The sequence below is a fragment of the Canis lupus genome, chromosome 8, assembly GCF_011100685.1.
Source record: "Canis lupus familiaris isolate Mischka breed German Shepherd chromosome 8, alternate assembly UU_Cfam_GSD_1.0, whole genome shotgun sequence".
Classification (NCBI taxonomy): domain Eukaryota; kingdom Metazoa; phylum Chordata; class Mammalia; order Carnivora; family Canidae; genus Canis; species Canis lupus.
The window spans coordinates 10,863,622-10,882,763 of NC_049229.1; the positions used below are offsets into that span (position 1 = coordinate 10,863,622).

The 19,142-nt window shown below is 37.2% G+C and overlaps 1 protein-coding gene and 1 long non-coding RNA gene across 3 annotated transcripts; one reads left to right on the plus strand and one right to left on the minus strand.

Annotated features, from left to right (window-relative positions):
• Positions 1-848: 848 nt before the first annotated feature.
• Positions 849-6,846, minus strand: GPR33 (G protein-coupled receptor 33). 2 transcript variants are annotated; one of them, XM_038544027.1, is made up of 2 exons: positions 6,599-6,846; positions 849-2,555 (listed from the first exon to the last, which is right to left on the minus strand). In XM_038544027.1, exon 2 carries the CDS (start codon positions 2,547-2,549, stop codon positions 1,530-1,532), a length of 1,020 nt encoding a protein of 339 aa, XP_038399955.1. In that variant the 5' UTR covers positions 2,550-2,555; positions 6,599-6,846; the 3' UTR covers positions 849-1,529. The 2 variants fall into 2 exon arrangements, with proteins under 2 accessions (XP_038399955.1, XP_038399956.1); XM_038544028.1 differs by having other exon boundaries at positions 849-2,503; positions 6,599-6,844.
• Positions 2,074-13,667, plus strand: LOC119872986. The gene is made up of 3 exons (XR_005362832.1): positions 2,074-2,288; positions 2,394-2,486; positions 13,518-13,667. It is a non-coding gene; the product is annotated as an uncharacterized LOC119872986 (long non-coding RNA).
• The last annotated feature ends 5,475 nt before the right edge of the window (positions 13,668-19,142 follow it).

The window sequence follows — 19,142 nt, forward strand, 5'->3', positions numbered from 1 at the left end:
GGAATGGTTTGTGCAAGGCCAGCTGGAATATTTAGGGATTGAGTGTTGTGGCCTAAATGTCTGCATTCTGTATCAGTTGAACTAGATAGATAGAACTATCTATTGACTGATAGAACTAATGAACTAAATATGTAAAAGGTAATATGTCAGTGATACTATATGGTCTTACATAATTTAGGTGCTCTTATATTATAAAAACTTGAAGCAAAACTTGAAAACCAGGGAAGATAAATTAATATTGTTATGACTATTCTAAAATTAAATACATCATGACATTACCTAGGCAGATTCTTAAACATTTATAATTATCAGTCACATATTTCTAAGACCGTTCAATCTATGGGTATTGAAAAGAGACATTTAAGATATCATTACATTGAAAATATTAAAGTATAAATTCTTTATGCTTTAAGATAGATATGAAAAATAAGTGCTTTGTCATCCTCATGTTAAATTTTGTTCATATCAATTAAATAATTTAGGTGCCATGTAAATAAGAAGGATCTTAGTTCAGATGTCTTTTTGTTAGAAGATTTTGTGACAGAAAATTCAGATCAGTGGACACTATTGGTATTTAGAAATTGATATTCCTATAGCCTCAAAAACCAAAGGTTAAGAATCATATTTGCATCCTTTCACACCAGCTGGGATGAGTATAATTGAAAAAAAAGGAAAATAATAAGTGTGGGTAAGGGTGTGGAGAAAGGGGAAATTTTGCACGTTGCTGGTGGGAACATAACATAGTGAAGCTTCTGTGGAAAAGTATGGTGGTTCCTCAGAAAGTTGAACATAAAATTGCCATAAGACCCAGTAACTTAAAATAACTCAAAATAATTGAAAACAAGGACTCAATCACATACTTATATTATCAGTGTTCACAGAGCATTATTCACAATGGCCAAAGGTAGAAACAACCCAAATGTCCTTTAACAGAAGAATGGATAAACAAAACACACAATGGAATGAACATACAGTAGAATATTATTTAGCCATAAAGAATAAAGTTCTGATACATGTTACAATATAGATGAACTTTGAAAACATTATGCTACACAAAATAGGCCAGACACAAAATAAGAAATGTTGTATCTATCTACTTATATGGAATATCTAGAATAGAAAATTCACAGAGACAGAAAGCAGATTAGAAGTTATGAGGGGTTGTAGGGAAGGGGAAATGAGGAGTTACTAGTTAATTGGTGCAGAGTTTCTCTTTGGGGTAATAAAATTTTTTGGAAATAGTGGTGGTGGTTACGAAACACTTAATGCCACTGAAATGTACATTTTTAAATGGTGAAAATGGCAAATTTTATGTTGTTTATATTTTACCGCAATAAAAACAGTAAAAATAATGACCTTTGCAACATCATCCATTGCTTGCTTTCTTAAAGCCTCTTTAATATTCGTAGATCTAACTATAGTACAGCCTGGATATCTCTATAATAGAGGGATTATATTATATAAAAGTAGAAGGTACATCTCTGGTGGTATAATTGACTGAGTCCATTGTTTGCTCTGGGATCCAAAATTTAAATGTAGGCTTCTGAATTTAGGTTTTGTGTCCTTTCTGCCAAAAAGTCCTCACTTAATGTTGACTCAAACAGAGCAAGAATGGACCTTTTGAAAATATTTTTGAAGTTCTCCCCAGTAAGCAGGTAGAGTGTAGGAGAAAAGATGGCATAGAAAGAAATAGTTATCACTGTAAGTATCTGAGTCAGCTGTAAAAGTACTGATTGGTTCTTAGTGAGAAGTAAGCCCTGGTGGACATGGTAGGGCATCCAGCACACAAAGAAAGAGATAATGGCAGTCACCATGACTTTGAAGGGCTTATTGGATTTAAACAGGCCTCTCTCTTTCATCTTGTTGGCTACTCTTTTATAACAAAGGGTGATGATAAAGAAAGGCAGAAGGAAGCCCAGCAAGAAGCGGCCAATGAAAAAGGCTACATGAATCTTTTCCCCTAATATTTGCATCTTTTTGCTTTCCCAGTTAGGAGACACAGCATAGTTATTTTGGCAGGTCACTCTTCCTTTATGGTCATCATGTGTCTCCCTGAAAATCAAATAGGGCATGCCGAGGACAATGGCAGAGATCCAGATTACCAGGATGATGCTGGAAGCCCAGCGTGGGGTTCGGTGCAGCTGTGACCACACTGGGTGAAGAGTGAGAAGGTAACGGTCAACGCTGATGGCTGAGAGGAAGAAAATGGAGGCAAACATCCCCACTGACAAAGTGGCATTGAAGACCTTGCACATGGCAGTTCCAAAGCTCCAGTGATTGTTCTGAAGGTAGGTGGTGGCTATAAATGGTAGAATCAACGTAGAAATAAAATATGAGAGAATGAGATGAAAAAATAAGAGTGTATTGACAGTCTTTTTCATCTTGAATTTAAGCACCCACAGGTAGAGGCCATTGGTGATGGAACCAATTATAACGGACATGCACAGAAGAAAGGCGATGATCGCGTTTGAGGCAGGAGCTGGAAAGTGAGTGCTGTTTCTTCCTAAAGTGGAGACATTGAGCAAATCAGTAAAGTTGATCAGATCCATAATTACCTGTAGAGAGAGACAAGGAAAATAACCACAAAAAAGAAGCCAAAAAAAAAAAAAAGGTTAAAAGGTTAAATATGGAAACGCAAACAGTAATTTTTGCATAGTAATAGTCAAAATGCCACTATTTTTATTTATTTTATTTTATTTAAATTAGATTAATTAACATATAATGTATTACTGGTTTCAGAGGTAGAGTTCAGTGATTCATCAGTCTTATCTAATACCCAGTGCTCATTACATCATGTGCCCTCTTTAATGAAAATGACACTATTTTTAAAATGGTAAACAAAGGGGCACTTGGCTGGCTCAGTTGGTAGAACATGCAACTCTTGAATTCAGGGTTTTGAGCTCAAGACCCACGTTGGGCATGGAGCCTACTTAAAAAAATTATAAAATGACAATATTTCCATAATATTACAAATCAGATATTTTCATAAGCCTTTTATTTTTATTTTGTATGAAGAATTAAGAGCAGATTAATTTGAGCATCCAAAATAGAAATAATACAGATGAAATTAATGTGAAAGAGAAATAAAGTTTGGGATATTTTGACTTGAAGCAATAAATTTAGGTAGCTAAAAATCTTCTATTTAGGAATGAACCATAAGTCTGACCCTCCTTGTGGGTCATAACTTCTTGAACAAAGCAGTGTAGGATCAGTTTTACTTGACTAAGACTTGGTCAGGGCAAATGTTGTAATGAAATTGAGTAACAAAATTAACAACTACTGTAAATCAGTAATCATTTAGAGCTATAATTAGGTTTCTCCCATGAGCTAATTATTATATGTAGTAAATGCTGTTAGCTAGTAGTTTAACAGTCAACACATGATAAGAACCAATACTCATTTGGGAGCCCTAGGCTAGGGCACCATAATAGTGTGACATGCTGGGGTGTCTGGGCAGCTCTAGGGTTGGTTAAGGGTCTGACTCTTGATTTTGGCTCAGGTTGTGAGATTGAGCCCTGTCTCAGTCTCTGCTCTGGGCATGGAGCCTGCTTAAGATTCCCTCTCCCTCTCCCTATGCTCTCACCCCCAGAAAAAGATTGTAAAGTGCCTTCAAAATTATCAATCAAAGAGGAACATGTACTGTTGAATATAGTGGTAATTAATTCTTCCTTACTTGGGGAAAGAAAAGAGGGAGAAAAGTCAAGGAGTTTACATTTATCTAATTATTTTTATATGCTAGGAGCTTTATAAAAAAGTCATTTCTTTTTTCCTCATAAAGACGAATATTTAAACAGAAGAGGAAGTGAGGTTTACAGGGGTTAAATTTCTTATTTATCAACATTTCCCATGGTGCCAGCATTGTGGTAGGTGGGGAACCCTACCAGTGTTTTATGTTATTTCTTTGAAAATTATAATTCATGTGTAGTGTTTTGCTAATGCTCCATGAATCTGAGTATTTGATTATACAAAATATCCTATTTCTTGGATAATTATTCCTGTAGTATTGAAAATATGAATCTGAGAATGTTTTGGAAAATAGCTACTATATATGATAGTCATAGCAACAAATTGGTTTTTGATGAATTGGATAAATTGCTTTAATGGAGATTGCTGATGTTTTTTTTTCACTAAGCAAAAACATTCTAAGAATATATATAGAGAAGAAATAATTGTTATTAAAACCACAATTGCTTTAAGTTAATTCTGCCTTCTAAGGGAGTTGCAAAATTTTTCTCCAAAATAGAAAAATGGCCCTCTTCAGGAAAATACCTTAGTAGTCTGCTATGAAGTGTAAGGACATGGAATAGGTAGGCAACGATGAGTGGAAGAGTAGGAACCTGGGAAAGAGGCTGTGAAGGCCCTGGAGCCATGAGAAGAGGGAGGAGTGAGGATGGTCTTCAGAGAGGGGGGCCTCAGGAAAAACACGGCGGGAGGTTAGGAAGCTTGAAGAGGAGAAAAGGTCAGTGAGATATTCTGAAAAGCAGAAATGACACAGAGGCTTTAAAATGAGGAATTGTCTAATATTCAGGTTTAATCCATTTGCTATGCTTTAACATGGTGTAATGTCCCTTCTCATTAATCACAACTGTCTTGTATTGGTGGTTGCTTTGGGGAATTGAAGGAAAAGAGCTTGTGTTCATGATCTGGGATGCAGTGGGATGGAGAAAACAGACCAGCAGCAGGAGGTGCGATGTGACTGAGATGATAAATATGGTGGAAACTGGGTAGATATTGGGGTATGAGTAGAAATGGAGAAACAAAATTGCATGGAGAATTTCTGATACTGTGTATGGATGGCCTTTGTGTATCTGTGTATGTGTATCTGTCTTTGTGGTGTGTCTGTGGTCTGTCTGTATATCTCAGGTGCAGTTGTCTGCATATGTGGATATATAGTCTTGTGTGTGTCTCTGTGGTGTGTTTGAATCCATTGGGTGTGCATGGAGGTGTGTGTGTGTGTGTGTGTGTGTTTGTGTGTGATCTTTGTATCTGTGGTACAGTAATGTGTGGCCTTTGTGTGTATAGTGTATGGTTTCTGTGGCTTGTGTGCATTTATCTATGTAGTGTGTATTTATGTGGTGTTTGTATGTCTGTGAGGTGTGTGTGTGGTCTTTTTGTGTATGTGTATAAGACACTGGATACCTGAATTTTAGGGAAGTTATTTTTAAACAGTTGTGTGACCTCTAGAAGGGCATCTGAAAGTAATATAGGAATTGAACAAAATCAATATGGGTAGTGGTTCTGAAAAGTATATAAATTTTCCCAGGAACTTTGATTTATTGCATATACCAGGAGATTTCTTCATTTTTAAAAAGGATTTTTATTTATTTATTCGTGAGAGACAGAGAGAGAGAGAGAGAGAGAGAGAGTGGCAGAGACACAGGCAGAGGGAGAAGCAGGCTCCAAGCAGGGAGCCCGATGTGGGACTTGATCCCTGGACTCTGGGATCAGGCCCTGAGCCAAAAGCAGACACTCAACTGCTGAACCACCCAGGCATCCCATATTTCTTCATTTTCAATGATCTTTTAACATGGTTTTAAAGTACTTGAGTATAAATTAGTGGGGCAGAACCTGGGCTCTGGTGTCCCACAGAACTGGGATTCCATTCTATTTCTACCACTTACCCGCTCTGTGGACTCTTAACTCTGAGCCCCTTTCACCTTCTAAACCCCAATCAGTTTTTATGAGGATGAAATAACATAATGTATATAAAACACTTAGCTCCTTTCATGGCATACATTAAGCACTCTAACTTTTTACCTATTATTTTATTACTGCAGGTGACATTCCTTTCTTCTTCAAAGCCTCTCTGCTGAATTCTAGAGTTCCAGCAGTGATTTCCAGAAGAATCAAAATGTTCTTCTGTGGGGGCAGAAATTCTCAGATTTAGAGTTATTTTGAGACCTTGCTATAGTGATACCTTTGGCATGCTGGCTTTCAGGTAGACCCCACCTCTGCTTGGGAACACTGCTCCTGTCGGGATGGGCATGAGAACTTCAGGAAGCTGATCTGTGTTAATTTAGATACTTTATTGTAATGTAGTAGTACAGAAGTGACATTAAGTAGTATGTTCTTTTCTATCTTTCATACTAAAGCTCTAAAAACTTTCCCAAGAGTTAAATTCACTTACTCTTCTCTCAACAGTGTGTTCATCATTAGCAATGACCTATCCTGTGTAGTGCAACAGCATTTAATTAAAAAATAAAGCACTGGCCTTCCCCCAAATGATACTTTTCCTTTATAATGCTCAAATATGGAGATTTTTGATATATTGGAGATTGCACGGTCTCTACACTCTGCATCTGAATTTCCTGTTGAGTTCATTGCTGTGGCAGGCACTGTCCTCCGGCAATAGCACAGCCACTTATAGTCTTCCTCACTGCCTGCTACAGAGACTAGAAAGACGTGCACTCATTTTCTCAAATTTCCTTACAGCAAGTGATTCAGTTCTAATCATCAAGTGATTCATATGATTCAGTGAATCATAAAGAGATGCCACCTGTGTAGTTTCTGGGGTTTGGAAGCTGATCTGGAGTAAACCTAGATGGTTTATTTCAGATGATAGCACCAGGATAAAACCTGCTTGCCCAGGGACTCTTACCTTGGAGTTATATCGGCATGTCAGATGGTCTTAGGCAGGCCAGAGTGATTCTAAACCAGCAGTCTGTTCTCCACGGACAGAGACAAAAATCAGTGACACTGTTACTTCATTTCATCTGCCTTTCTTCTCACTGATGCTATTCCCCAGCTTTGAACCTACTATTTAAATATTCCTTGAGGCCTTCTTGCTCTTTCCCAGTTCCTTTTTCTGTGAAATATATGCCAAAGAGGAGGAGGTAGAGAAATGAGTACTTCTTCAAGTCCTTTCTCCATTTTAAGAGGAAATTAAAAAAAAAATTCCATAAACAGTCATTCTATTTAGGGTCGATAAACTTGTTGCAGGTGTTAAAACACTGATTAAAAATGATATCCTTGGGATCCCTGGGTGGCGCAGCGGTTTGGCGCCTGCCTTTGGCCCAGGGCGCGATCCTGGAGACCCGGGGTCGAATCCCACGTCGGGCTCGCTGCATGGAGCCTGCTTCTCCCTCTGCCTATGTCTCTGCCTCTCTCTCTCTCTCTGGGTGACTATCATAAATAAAAAATAAAAATAAATAAAAATAAAAATGATCTTCTCATATGTGGTCATCCATCAGGCACCCACTCTGCCTTGAGGGTAGCATGTTCATTAGCATGTGGAGCATGGTGTTGGGTACATAGGGAAGTGGTACATATCAAGCATGGAAAAAAGTGAGTCTGGAAATGAGCTACCTAATCCCGCTGGAGTGAAAATAGGAAGAAAAACAAAAATTGAGTTTCGCATTAAAATGAAATGTGTGAGGGCAGGGAAAAGATTAATATTATTTAGTTGGGAAAGATGAAGACTTTTATCTTTTGCTTGCATCTGTACAATTGTTAAAAATGGTTGTGAAGAACACAGAGTTGGGTACCATATCATGGAAGATGATCTCGTTATAAGGAATCCGCAACACAGGTAATATATTTATGAACTGAGTCCTACATTTCCTATTTTCTTCTGTCCAATACATCTCTGAAATTTTTTAGGATTAGCTTCTGTGTCGACCCTAGTGTCCTAATTTCTTTCCCGCTCAGTTTCCTCTTGATCTCTGCTCTGCCAGTAGAGAAAAATACATCAAAACCTCTGTGTGGCTTCAGTGCAGAAGCTCAGGAATCAGTTACCTAGTTTGTGTTAGAATCTTAATGCTTTCATTGCTACTGTAGCCTTGTTAGAAATAGGCTTAAATTTTAGTTCTCAATTCATTTGAGACTGTGACTTTCACCCTAAGAACTGATCTTCTTTGCTTCAGGATAAGTTTTCAAACTTGCTACTGGATTCTAAGAATGATTTCTTGCTCAGATTTCATGCCCTTTGGGTTAATTCACACATCTGGGAGCAGCCTGAGATATTATTTTATTCAAATCTGCTAATTTTGAAGATTAGCAAACTGAGGTGCAGAGTTAAGTGATTCACAGTAGTTTTCACCAATAAAAGAACAAGGGCTCCTTCCACTGCCCTCTGCTGTTTTATTGATAAAAAAGGTGGGGGATGTGGACTATGCTTTTCCTTCTCTTTCTTTCATTCTGTATTTTCAAATTTTATAATTAGTAAAATTAATAAATAACAAACATATTAGATACTGTTAACACCCCAAATATACAAGGGTTAGTACCACCATTAAAGAGCCTAAAATTTAACTCTTTAATAACTGTCCTCAGAAATACTGTAATTAAAAAAAAAAAAAAAGAAATACTGTAATTAGTGAGTTTTTTCTTCGAATAGATAGTTAAACCAATGACATTAACTCTTTTGGGAAATAAGCAGACTGTTTGAGGAAGTTATCTTCTCTTCTGTGGCTTTGGTGATGTGACTTCATTCATTTCACTTTTATATTTCACATCAAGTCAGGTGGTTTCAAGAAAAGCAGTCATGGAAACAGAAACTGTTTTATGTTGTTTTGATATAATCACAGTATGAAATATATGGAAATGTGGAAGCAGATGATGTTGCAAAATCAAATGCTTAAAAGTCTAGGAACTCATCTTTGTATATAATTTTTAGAGCTGAGAGACACCAAGGAATTAATTTCATTTAATTCCTGATTCTATAGGTGAATAGACTAAGACCCATAGAGATATTTGAGAGCTTCTCCTAGATTCCATTATTAGTTAATAAATGAGTTGGGACAGAAATAATGTACACTAAAAATACTGATGCACTATATTGATTGCACAAGAAAGTATATGATAGAAAAAAACTCCTATATAGAAATCTCAACTCTGCTACTTATTTGTATAACTTTTCTGAGTCTCTTTTCTCATTCCTAAGTGTAAAAAGAAAGAAAGAAAATCTCTGTTTTTTCCCTTGCATGAGATTTTCATGTTTTTTTTTTTTTTAAGATTTATTTATTTATTTATTCATGAGAGACAGAGAGAGAGAGGAAGAGACATAGGCAGAGGAGAAGCAGGCTCCCCGCAAGAAGCCTGATGCGGGACTCAATCCCGGATTCTGGGATCACGCCCCGAGCCAAAGGCAGACGCCCAACTGCTGAGTCACCCAGGCATCCCAAGATTTTCATGTTTAATCCCTCAGTATTTAATATAGTACTTTGTACAAAGTAAATTTTATTTTATTTTATTTTTTAATTTAAACTCAATTAATATATAATGTATTATTAGTTTCAGAAGTACAGGTCAGTGATTCATCAGTCTTACATAATTCCCATCACATATGTGGCATCCTTAATGCCCATCACCCAGCTACCCCATCCCCCACACTCCCCTCCCCTCCAGCAACTCTCAGTTTGTTTCCTATGATTAAGAGTTTCTTATGGTTTGTCTCCTTCTCTGATTTTGTTGTTTATGTTTTCCTCTCTGCCCCTGTAATCCTCTTTTGTTTCTTAAATTCCACGAATGAGATATATGATAATTGTCTTTCTCTGATTGATTTATTTTGCTTAGCGTAATACCCTCTAGTTCCATCCACGTCATTGCAAATGATAAGAATTCATTCTTTTTGATGACTGAGTAGTGTTTCACTGTGTGTGTGTGTGTGTGTGTGTGTGTGTATTGTGTATATATACACATCACATCTTTATTCATCTGTCGATGGACATCTGGGCTTTTTTCATAGTCTGGCTATTGTGGACATTGCTGCTATAAACATTGGGGTGCAAGTGCCCCTTCGGATCACTCCATTTGTATCCACATCCTCGCCAACATCTGTCATTTCCTGACTTGTTCATTTTAGCCCTTCTAATTGGTGTCAGGTGGTATCTCATCGTGGTTTTGATTTGTATTTCCCTGATGCCAAGTGATATGAGCATATCTTCATGTGTCTGTTGGCCATTTGTAAGTATTGTTTGGAGAAATGTCTGTTCATGTCTTCCTGTTTCTTGATTGGCTTATTTGTTCTTTGGGTGTTGAGTTTGATAAGTTCTTTATAAATGTTTTGATACTAGCTCTTTATCTAATAAGACATTTGCAAATATCTTCTCTCCTTCTGTATATTGTCTTTTGATTTTATTGACTGTTTGGTGTGCAAAAGCTTTTTATCTTGATGAAATCCCTAAATGGTTCATTTTTGCCTTTGTTTCCCTTGCCTTTGGAGATGTGTCTAGCAAGAAGTTGCTATGACTAGGTCACAAAAGTTGCTGCCTGTGTTCTCCTCTAGGAACTTGATGGATTCCTGTCTTACATTTAGGTCTTTCATCCATTTTGAGTTTTTGTGTATGGTGTAAGAAAATGGTCCAGTTTCATTCTTCTGCATGTGGCTGTCCATTTTCCCAGTACCATTTATTGAAGAGACTTTTTTCCATTGGATATTTTTTCCTGCTTTGTTGAAGATTAGTTGACCATATAGTCGTGGGTCCATTTCTGGGTTCTCTGTTCTGTTCCATTGATCTATGTGTCTGCTTTTGTGCCAGGACCATATTGTCTTGATTACAGCTTTGTAATAGAATTTGGAGTTAGGGATTGTGATGCCACCAGCTTTGGTTGTTTTTTTCTACATTCCTTTGGCTATTCAGGGTTTTTTCTGGTTCCATACAAATTTTAGGGTTATTTGTTCCAGCTCTGTGAAAAAAGTTGATTTTGATAGGGATTGTGTTGAATGTATAGATTACTCTAGGTAGCATAGACATTTTAACAATATTTGTTCTTCTAATTCATTAGCGTGGAACATTTTTTCCATTCTTTATATCTTCCTCAATTTCTTTCATGAGTGTTGTATAGTTTTCTGAGTACAGATCCTTTGCCTCTTTGGTTAGTTTTATTCCTAGGTATCTTATGGTAAATAGTTCAAAATAATTGTCTCAATGTTTATAGTTATTAAAGAAGATGGTTCCTGAAATGACTAGCTTAGGAATGTTGAGGAGAGCATATACTAGGTCTTAGAATCAGTGTGGTTAAAGGCTTAGCAAAAGTGAGCAGTGCTTTGTTTGGCCTGGTTTTGCATTTTTCAAGATCACTTCTTACCGCCCTCTATGTCCCAGCATAGTAGGAACAAAGCAGGTGTTAGCTCAGTGGTCTCCATTCTGGCTGATGTCAGAATCACTTGGAGGTCTTTAAAAAAATGCAGAGTATCCCTGAGATTTAATTTATTTATGTACTGTTCATCAGATATTTGAAGTATTTGAAGGACTGTTCTTGGCATTAGGGATACAGAATAAATGAGAAGAGCTTTGTTTCCATAGAGCTTACATTCTAGTGGGAAGAAATGGACAATAATAAAGTTATTAAAGTTAATAAAGAAATATTACCTAGCACTATAGTATTATAAAGAATATAAAACATGGAGATGTGATGAATACCTAATTGGTTATTCTAGATAGGGTAGTTGGGGGATCTTTCTGTAGATGACATTTAATGGGATTGGAATGATATGAAGTAACCAATTGTACAGTAATTAAGAGGAAAAGCAGGGTGGGGGAATGAGTGAAATAAGTGATGGAGATTAAGAGGTATAAACTTCCAGTTATAAAATAAATAAGTCACCGAGATGAAAAGTACAGCATAGGGAATGTAGTTAATTTGTAGTTATGTATGGTGACAACACTTATGGTGAGCCTTGAGAAATGTATAGAATTGTTGAATCACTGTTGTACATCTGAAACTTACATAACATTGTATGTCAACAACACTTTAATAATAAAATTTTTTAAAAGGAATATTTTTTCGTTCTATCTTTTATGTTCTCTAATGTCCTTTTTAGTGGATAATTTTTCTTTGTAATTACGACCATTTAGACTACCAGTTTATCATTAAAGTTATAACATTTCCTTAGAATACTATTTTATAATAGACCTAAGTATATTGGACTCTGTATAAAAATGTGAAGTCTCTTATTATTTAAATAGGCAGACATATGTAATTACATAAGGTAACACCATCCTATTTTATTCCCATTTTATACAAACAGAGCACTGTTTGTTCAAGAAAAGTTACATTTAATAGATTACTACTGGAGTGGTTTATTTCTCTACCAGAAAGTATATTTTATGCATACTGCATTTTCTTTTTTAAAAAATATTTTATTTATTTATTTATTCATGAGATACATAGAGAGGCAGAGACATAGGCAGAGGGAAAAGCAGGCTCCATGCAGGGATCCTGATGTGGGACTTGATCCCAGGACCCCGGGATCGCATCTTGAGCCAAAGGCAGTTGCTCAACCACTGAGCCACCCAGGCATCCCTACATTTTCCATTTTGTATGTAGTGGCTTTTCAGTGATGGTGACGGTGCTTTCAATGATTTGCTTTTTAAGAAGTTAATTCTGGGTTTCAGGGGCACCTGGGTGGCTCAGTTGGTTAAGTGTCTGCCTTTAGCTCAGGTCATGATCCTGAGCACCTATGATCAAGCCCTGAATCAGGCTCCCTGCTCTACAGAGAGCCTGCTTTTCCCTTTCTCTCTCTGCCCCTCCCCCTGCTTATGCTCACTTGCTCTGTCTCTCTGTTAAATAAATAAATCAAATCTTTAAAAAAATGAAAATAGGGACACCTGGGTGGCTCAGTGGTTGAGCATCTGCCTTTGGCTCAGGTCATGATCCCAGGGTCCTGGGATTGAGGCCTGCCTCAGGCTCCTTGCAGGGAGCCTGCTTCTCCCTCTGCCTATGTCTGCCTTTCTTCTATGTATCTCATGAATAAATAAATAAAATCTTTTTTAAAATTTAAAAAATAATATTAATTCTGACTTTCAAATAAAAAGCATTAAAACTTATCATTATAAAGAATATATAAACACTAATTCAAAGAGATTTATGCACCCCTATGTTTATAACAGCATTATTTACAATAGCCAATGTATGGAAACAGCCTAGTTATCTATCAATTGATGAATGGAAAAAGAAGATGTGATGTGTGTGTGTGTGTGTGTGTGTATAGAGAGAGAGAATGGAATATTATTTAGCCATAAAAAGGAATGAAATTTTGCCATTTGTAATGATGTGGCTGGAGCTAGAGAGCATAAGGCTAAGCAAAATAAGTTAGATAAAGATAATTACCATATAATTTCACTCATGTGGAGTTTAAGAAATAAATGAGCAAGGGGGGAAAAAGGGAGAGAGGGAGAGACAAGCCAATAAACAAACTCTTAACTATAGAGAGAAAACTGATAGTTACCAGAGGGGAGGTAGGTGGGGGGATGAGGGAAATAGGGGATGGGGATTAAAGAGTACACTTATGATGAGCAGTGGGTGATGTATGGAATTGTTGAATATTGTACACCTGAAACTTTTATAACACTGTACACTAACTAATTGGAATTAAAATAAAAAATTAAAAAAATTATCATTCCAAACCAAAAAAAAAAAAAAAAAAAGAAAAGAGAAAAGAGGTAGAGCATTACCTTTCTATTTCTTATCTGTTCTTGCTCTCCTAATTGGGTCTCTCCATTTATTGGAATCTTTGGCTCATGACTTTTTAACTTTATTCCATGGTTTATGACTTGCATTCTTCTCCTTGGCAGGGTCCTTGTTATGACAGCCTTCCTGGAAACAAGAATTGAGCTTTATTCAGGAGAGTTCTGGGGTTTGCTCCTAGCCTTGTTGGATATAATTCACCTCATCAGGCTCCAGATCCTCTCCATATCTGGACTGTATTCCTGGAGCTGCAGGTAGGATGTATCTGGAGGAGAAGCTGAAAGTGAGGTTGGGAAGTTGGCCCAGATCTTGATTATGAGAGGACTTGGATTCAGGTCAGTTCTGGGAGAGAAAAGTTTGAGGTTTGGAGCACAGGTGGAGGGAGAGGCTTTCTATAGAAGTGAAAGAGTTAATACCCTGGATAGATTTGTTACCCTGCAAATTCAAACCCAAGGTAATCTGAAAGTGAACAGAGGAAGGATGTTGGAAAGTGATGAAGGTTTAGAATTTCCAATGAAAGTAATAAGAGGTATATAAAAATAATGAGTATTGTTAAGGGTCTGTTTGAGGTTGGGGAACACTCATTTGTGGGTCTATCCTCTTGGGAAGGGGGAGAATTACCTCATTGTGCACATTTTAAATTATGGGGCAGTAATTTTTTTAATAAATTTATTTTTTATTGATGTTCAATTTGTCAACATACAGAATAACACCCAGTGCTCATCCCGTCAAGTGCCCACCTATGAGCAGTAATTTACTGCTGATACATTTGCTTCCAACCTGGATGTTGAAGCTTAAGCAGATTGTCAAAATATTTAGGGCTAATGGCTTCCTTGAAATATTCAGGGCTGGTGGTTTGCAAGCTGATACTACCAGGGGAAGAGACCAACAGAATTAACAGTGCTGATAAGAGAGCAGTAGACGTGATATTGCTAGGTGTTTAGGTAGAACAGGGACTGTGCAAAGCCATGATCAATTTGATAGATGAGAAGAAAGGATTGAGGAACTTGAGGTCTGGTGCTGGCAGAGCGGTAGTGTTTATATGAGGATAGAAGATTATGGTCAGAGTGTGAGATACTGGAATTTTCAATTTTCAAAGTATAGCAGTTATGCATGATGGTAAGGTCTCCAATGTGACAAAACTCAGGTAGTAAAGCAGTCTATTTCAAGAAACTTGAAACTAAGGTACTGGATGGTCTTTCTAAGAGTGATGGGAAATTGAGAGGTTTCAGATAAAAAGTGATATAGTCACTGTGGCAGTTTAAAAAGATAAACTGACTTTTGAGATGGAGAATGGATTGATGGGTGGTGAGAGTGAAAGTAGGAAGACCAATTCATTTAGTTTGGGTTCTGAAACAGGATTCTAGGGCAACTAGTTTATTCACAGACCAATCCCAGGAAACCTGGGTAAAGAGAGATAGGGAAGCGCAGAACAAATAAAAGGTGAATTATTAAACAAGATACAGCTTTGGGTATCTTCACACATAAGCCCATTGTAGAACTCTGAGAAATGGTTTGGAACACAATGCTAGGTTACTCCATCCAAGAACAAGGAGCTGGGGTATTTATACACCCAACTCCTGTCAGTTGTTGGTTGAGGGATCCTTTCGGAGGATGTTAATTTCTTGGCACTTCCTCTGTCACACACATGAGCAGAGTGGGATCCTGTGGCCAGAGAAAGCTTTGGGGGGGAAAAAGTAGAAAGTAGATTCTGGCGAAGGAATTCTGGCTAGCAAGGACTGATATGGTAAAGTCAAGGAGTTATGGGTAGGCATCAAAGAGGATCTTCTACATCTGTTAAAAGGTTATTTTAGGGGTGCTTGGGTGGCTCAGTCAGTTAAGCGTCTGCTGTTAGCTCAGGACTTGATCTCAGGGTCCTGGGATTGAGCCTTTCATGGGGCTTCCTGCTAATCAGGGAGCCTGCTTCTCCCTCTCCCTCTGCTCTGTTCCTCCCACCCCTAACCCCTGCTTGTGCTCTCTTTCACTCTCTCTCAAATGAATAAAATCTTTTTTTTTTTAAATTTATGATAGAGAGAGAGAGAGAGGCAGAGACACAGGCAGAGGGAGAAGCAGGCTCCATGCACCGGGAGCCCGACGTGGGATTCGATCCTGGGTCTCCAGGATCGCGCCCCGGGCCAAAGGCAGGCGCCAAACCGCTGCGCCACCCAGGGATCCCAAATGAATAAAATCTTAAAAAAAAAAAAAAAAAAAGAAAGCTAATTTATTAGTCCAGGCAAGAAACAAAGGTAGGACTTGGGTAGTGGTGATGAAGACAGAGAGAAAGAGAGACAAAGGATTTAAGACATGTGTATACTACTACTACTACTACTACTACTACTACTACTACTACTACTATTACTACTACACACACGCACACACGCACAGATGCACACAGGCATGCATGGGTGAGAGAAAGAGAAGGAGGGAGAAAGAGAATATCAAGCAGACTCTGTGCTAAGCTTGGAACCTGACGTGGGGCTCAGTCTCATGACCCTGAGATCATGACTTGATCCGAAATCAAGAACTGGGTGCTTAACTGACTGAGTCACCCAGGTGTCCTGTGTGTATACTACATTTGTGTGCATTAGTTTCATGCTCTCTATTTTGTTCCATACTGGTAAAGGTTTTACATTTTCAATCCTCTAAAGTAAATTGTAAGCCCGAGATATCTCCAAAAGACCAGAATAAAGTCTGATATTCTTATTCCTAACTCAGGATACTAATAACATGCATCCTGTCTGGTAATTTTTAATTATATGTTGTAAATGTTTGCCATATCAGTAAACTAGTATGGTAATACTAGGTAAAAATCTAAGGCAATGCTGCCAAATAGAAATATACAAGCCTCATTAAAAATTCTCTAGAAGTCACATTAAAATAATAAAAAGTTCATTTTGACAATATATTTGATTTAATCCAACATATTCAAGTATTATCATTTCAACATGTAATCAACATAAAAATTATTATTATTTTTTAGAAGGGGCAGAGACAGAGGGAGAGGGAGAGAGAATCTTAAACAGATTTCATGCGCAGTGAGGAGATGGATGTCAGGCTTCATCTCACAATCCTGAGATCATGACCTATGCCAAAGAGTTAGATGCTTAACCAACTGAGCCTCCCAGGCACCTCCCCCTTTTTTTTTCAATACAAAAATTATTAACAGTTTACATTCTTGCTTTGTTCTAAGTCTTTAAAATCTGCTGTGTATTTTACAATGTAAAGCACATGTCAATTTGAACTAGCCACACTTATTAGTTGCCATATCGGACAGTATAGGTCTAGGATATGGCTTGTTTAAGAAATGTGTTCTTTTATAGTGTGCTATAAATAGCCATTACCTAATAGAAGGAAAACACTTTGCATTTAAGTATTGAATGTTAAAACTAAAATAAAGCAGGCAATATAATAATATTCTGACTTTTCTCCACATATATTATTTTCATACTTCCAGATCAAGTGAAAGATAGAACTTTTAAACTCAGTTTAAGTTTCTACACATGAGAACTAGACAACTAGAGTGATGACTTTCTTAACAAAACATTTTGACCTTAAAATAACTAGTAAGGGTAGCTTCCTGAAGATAAATTTTCCTTATAGTTTGCTGTAAGACAAGGAAGTCCTCGGACAGGAAGTCCTCTTTAAGTTTTGACATCAGAATCAGCCTTATTACAGCTCACTGTCCTTTCATGTCTCTTAAGCCCTCTCTTCCTTTCCTCATTTCAGAACCACAGTTATCAGCAGGTTAATATATAAGGCTGGAATTCAGAGCTCATTGTCTTATGAATCATGTTCCTTTTCTTCATGATGGGAATAAGAAATTTCTATTGCGAGGTCAGTGAAATAACTTAGGACAATATAAAATGGTCCTTGAGTAAGATTATGATCTAATTACCAGAGGGCCAGAGATCCTGAGATGAATGGAATTAAATATTTTAATATATTTACACTTATACAATTGCATCCTTTAAGATACTTTTATGACAGCCATGGTTAAAGTGGCTCATTTATGTTTTTCTCCCAATTTGTGTGTATAGACAGTACAGAAATGAAGGCAACTCAAACCTAGAGTAACTTAATCAACCTAAGGAGTCATTATGTCTCTACCTAATTTGGAGATTGTAGGTTTACTAGTTACCAAAATCTCATTTTTATGAATTCTTTTGGAAGTGTGGAGTAGATTTCCTTATTTTATAAACAAAGGAATCCCTTGAGAAGCCTGGGTCACCACTTAAAAAGTGGCCAAGAAAGTAGCCTAACAAAATGTAAGACAAGATTTGGATCTTTGGCTTTAGATACACCTGGATTCAAATCCTGGCTTTACTTTTTATAAGATGTGGCCTTTTACTTAGATTCTCTACATTTCAGATGCCCCCTACTTATCTTAAATAACTTTTTAAAAAAGTCTGTAACTCACTAGATTTGTTGCTGTGATGTATACCCCTAAGTATATATGTATATTTGTTTAAAAATGGGACCACATCATGCATCCTGTCTGGTAATTTTTAATTATATGTTGTAAATGTTTGCCATATCAGTAAACTAGTGTGGCAATAAATATACATCTATATCATCATTAATAGTCAATTTCAAACTACTTTGAGGATTAAATGTAATAAAATATATGAATATAAGTATCATATGATAATTTAAAATCAACTACAGCATATGAATGTTATTGAAACTCAGATTTCATCTAATCATCCTGGTGGTTGACCTTTGCTAGACCATTGTGCAGGTGGTCTCCAGCCACCTTATAGTAAGACCTCCACACAGAATTGTTTCATCCATCATAACCAGGATTCATGTGTCTCAGACATCACTGTGGGCACCAGAATGAAGGTGGCTCAGAGACCTTCACAGAAGATGTTTGTATGTCTGTTGGTGAATAATAGAATAATACGGAGGCTCTTTAAAGAAAGAAAATATGTGCTATAACTAGTTCAAGACCTGGAAAGCCAGCAGACCCCCAGAGATTTTCTCAGAGATCATTTCTTAGTGCAGAAAATTAATTTTCATTTCTGTGAAGGTCTTATTTCCAGCACTCTGGAAATGTTTGTTACCTTCCTTATGCAACAAAGCTCAGCTAATGACCTTCCCACTTCAGCAAGATTATCAGAACATGAAGAACACCCCAGACTTCTATTCAAAAATATGTGTTCCTCCTACTACATTTCTAGTTTTTAAAATACCCCCTTGAACATTCCAAGAATTATTTCTGTAAATGATCTTGGCTGCAATTCAAAACACTGTATGTAGCATTTGCTAGCCTAGTTCATAGTCCTCCTCTGAGTACCATTTTATAGAAGAGCTCTCAGATGGTCTGGGATAGACACAGATCCTGGGGGCTGAGCTGCTTGATGTCTCCTAGGTTGCATGTGGCTGGGTCTGAGAGAGGAACTTTGAGGTCTGTTGTTAACCGTTCCTCCTTAATACCATGTCTCTCGAGAAGGATACTCTGAGCTATGAGTACTGGTGAAAATAAAGCCTTATGGGAAAAAGGGCTGCATATTTGGTATCTCATGGTGCTGCCTCAGTGGCTCCAACCAGGCCCATTGAGGTCTCAATTCCTCAACAGAGGTAGTTGTAAATACCGAAAGAGAGAACCTATGATATGGTCAATTAATATTTATTGAAGCCCCCCTATTTGTCAAGTACTGTGCTGGCACTGTAGATAGAGAAGTAAACAAGATAAAAATAATTCAGTTCTTGTGGATCTTCTGAATTAGAGG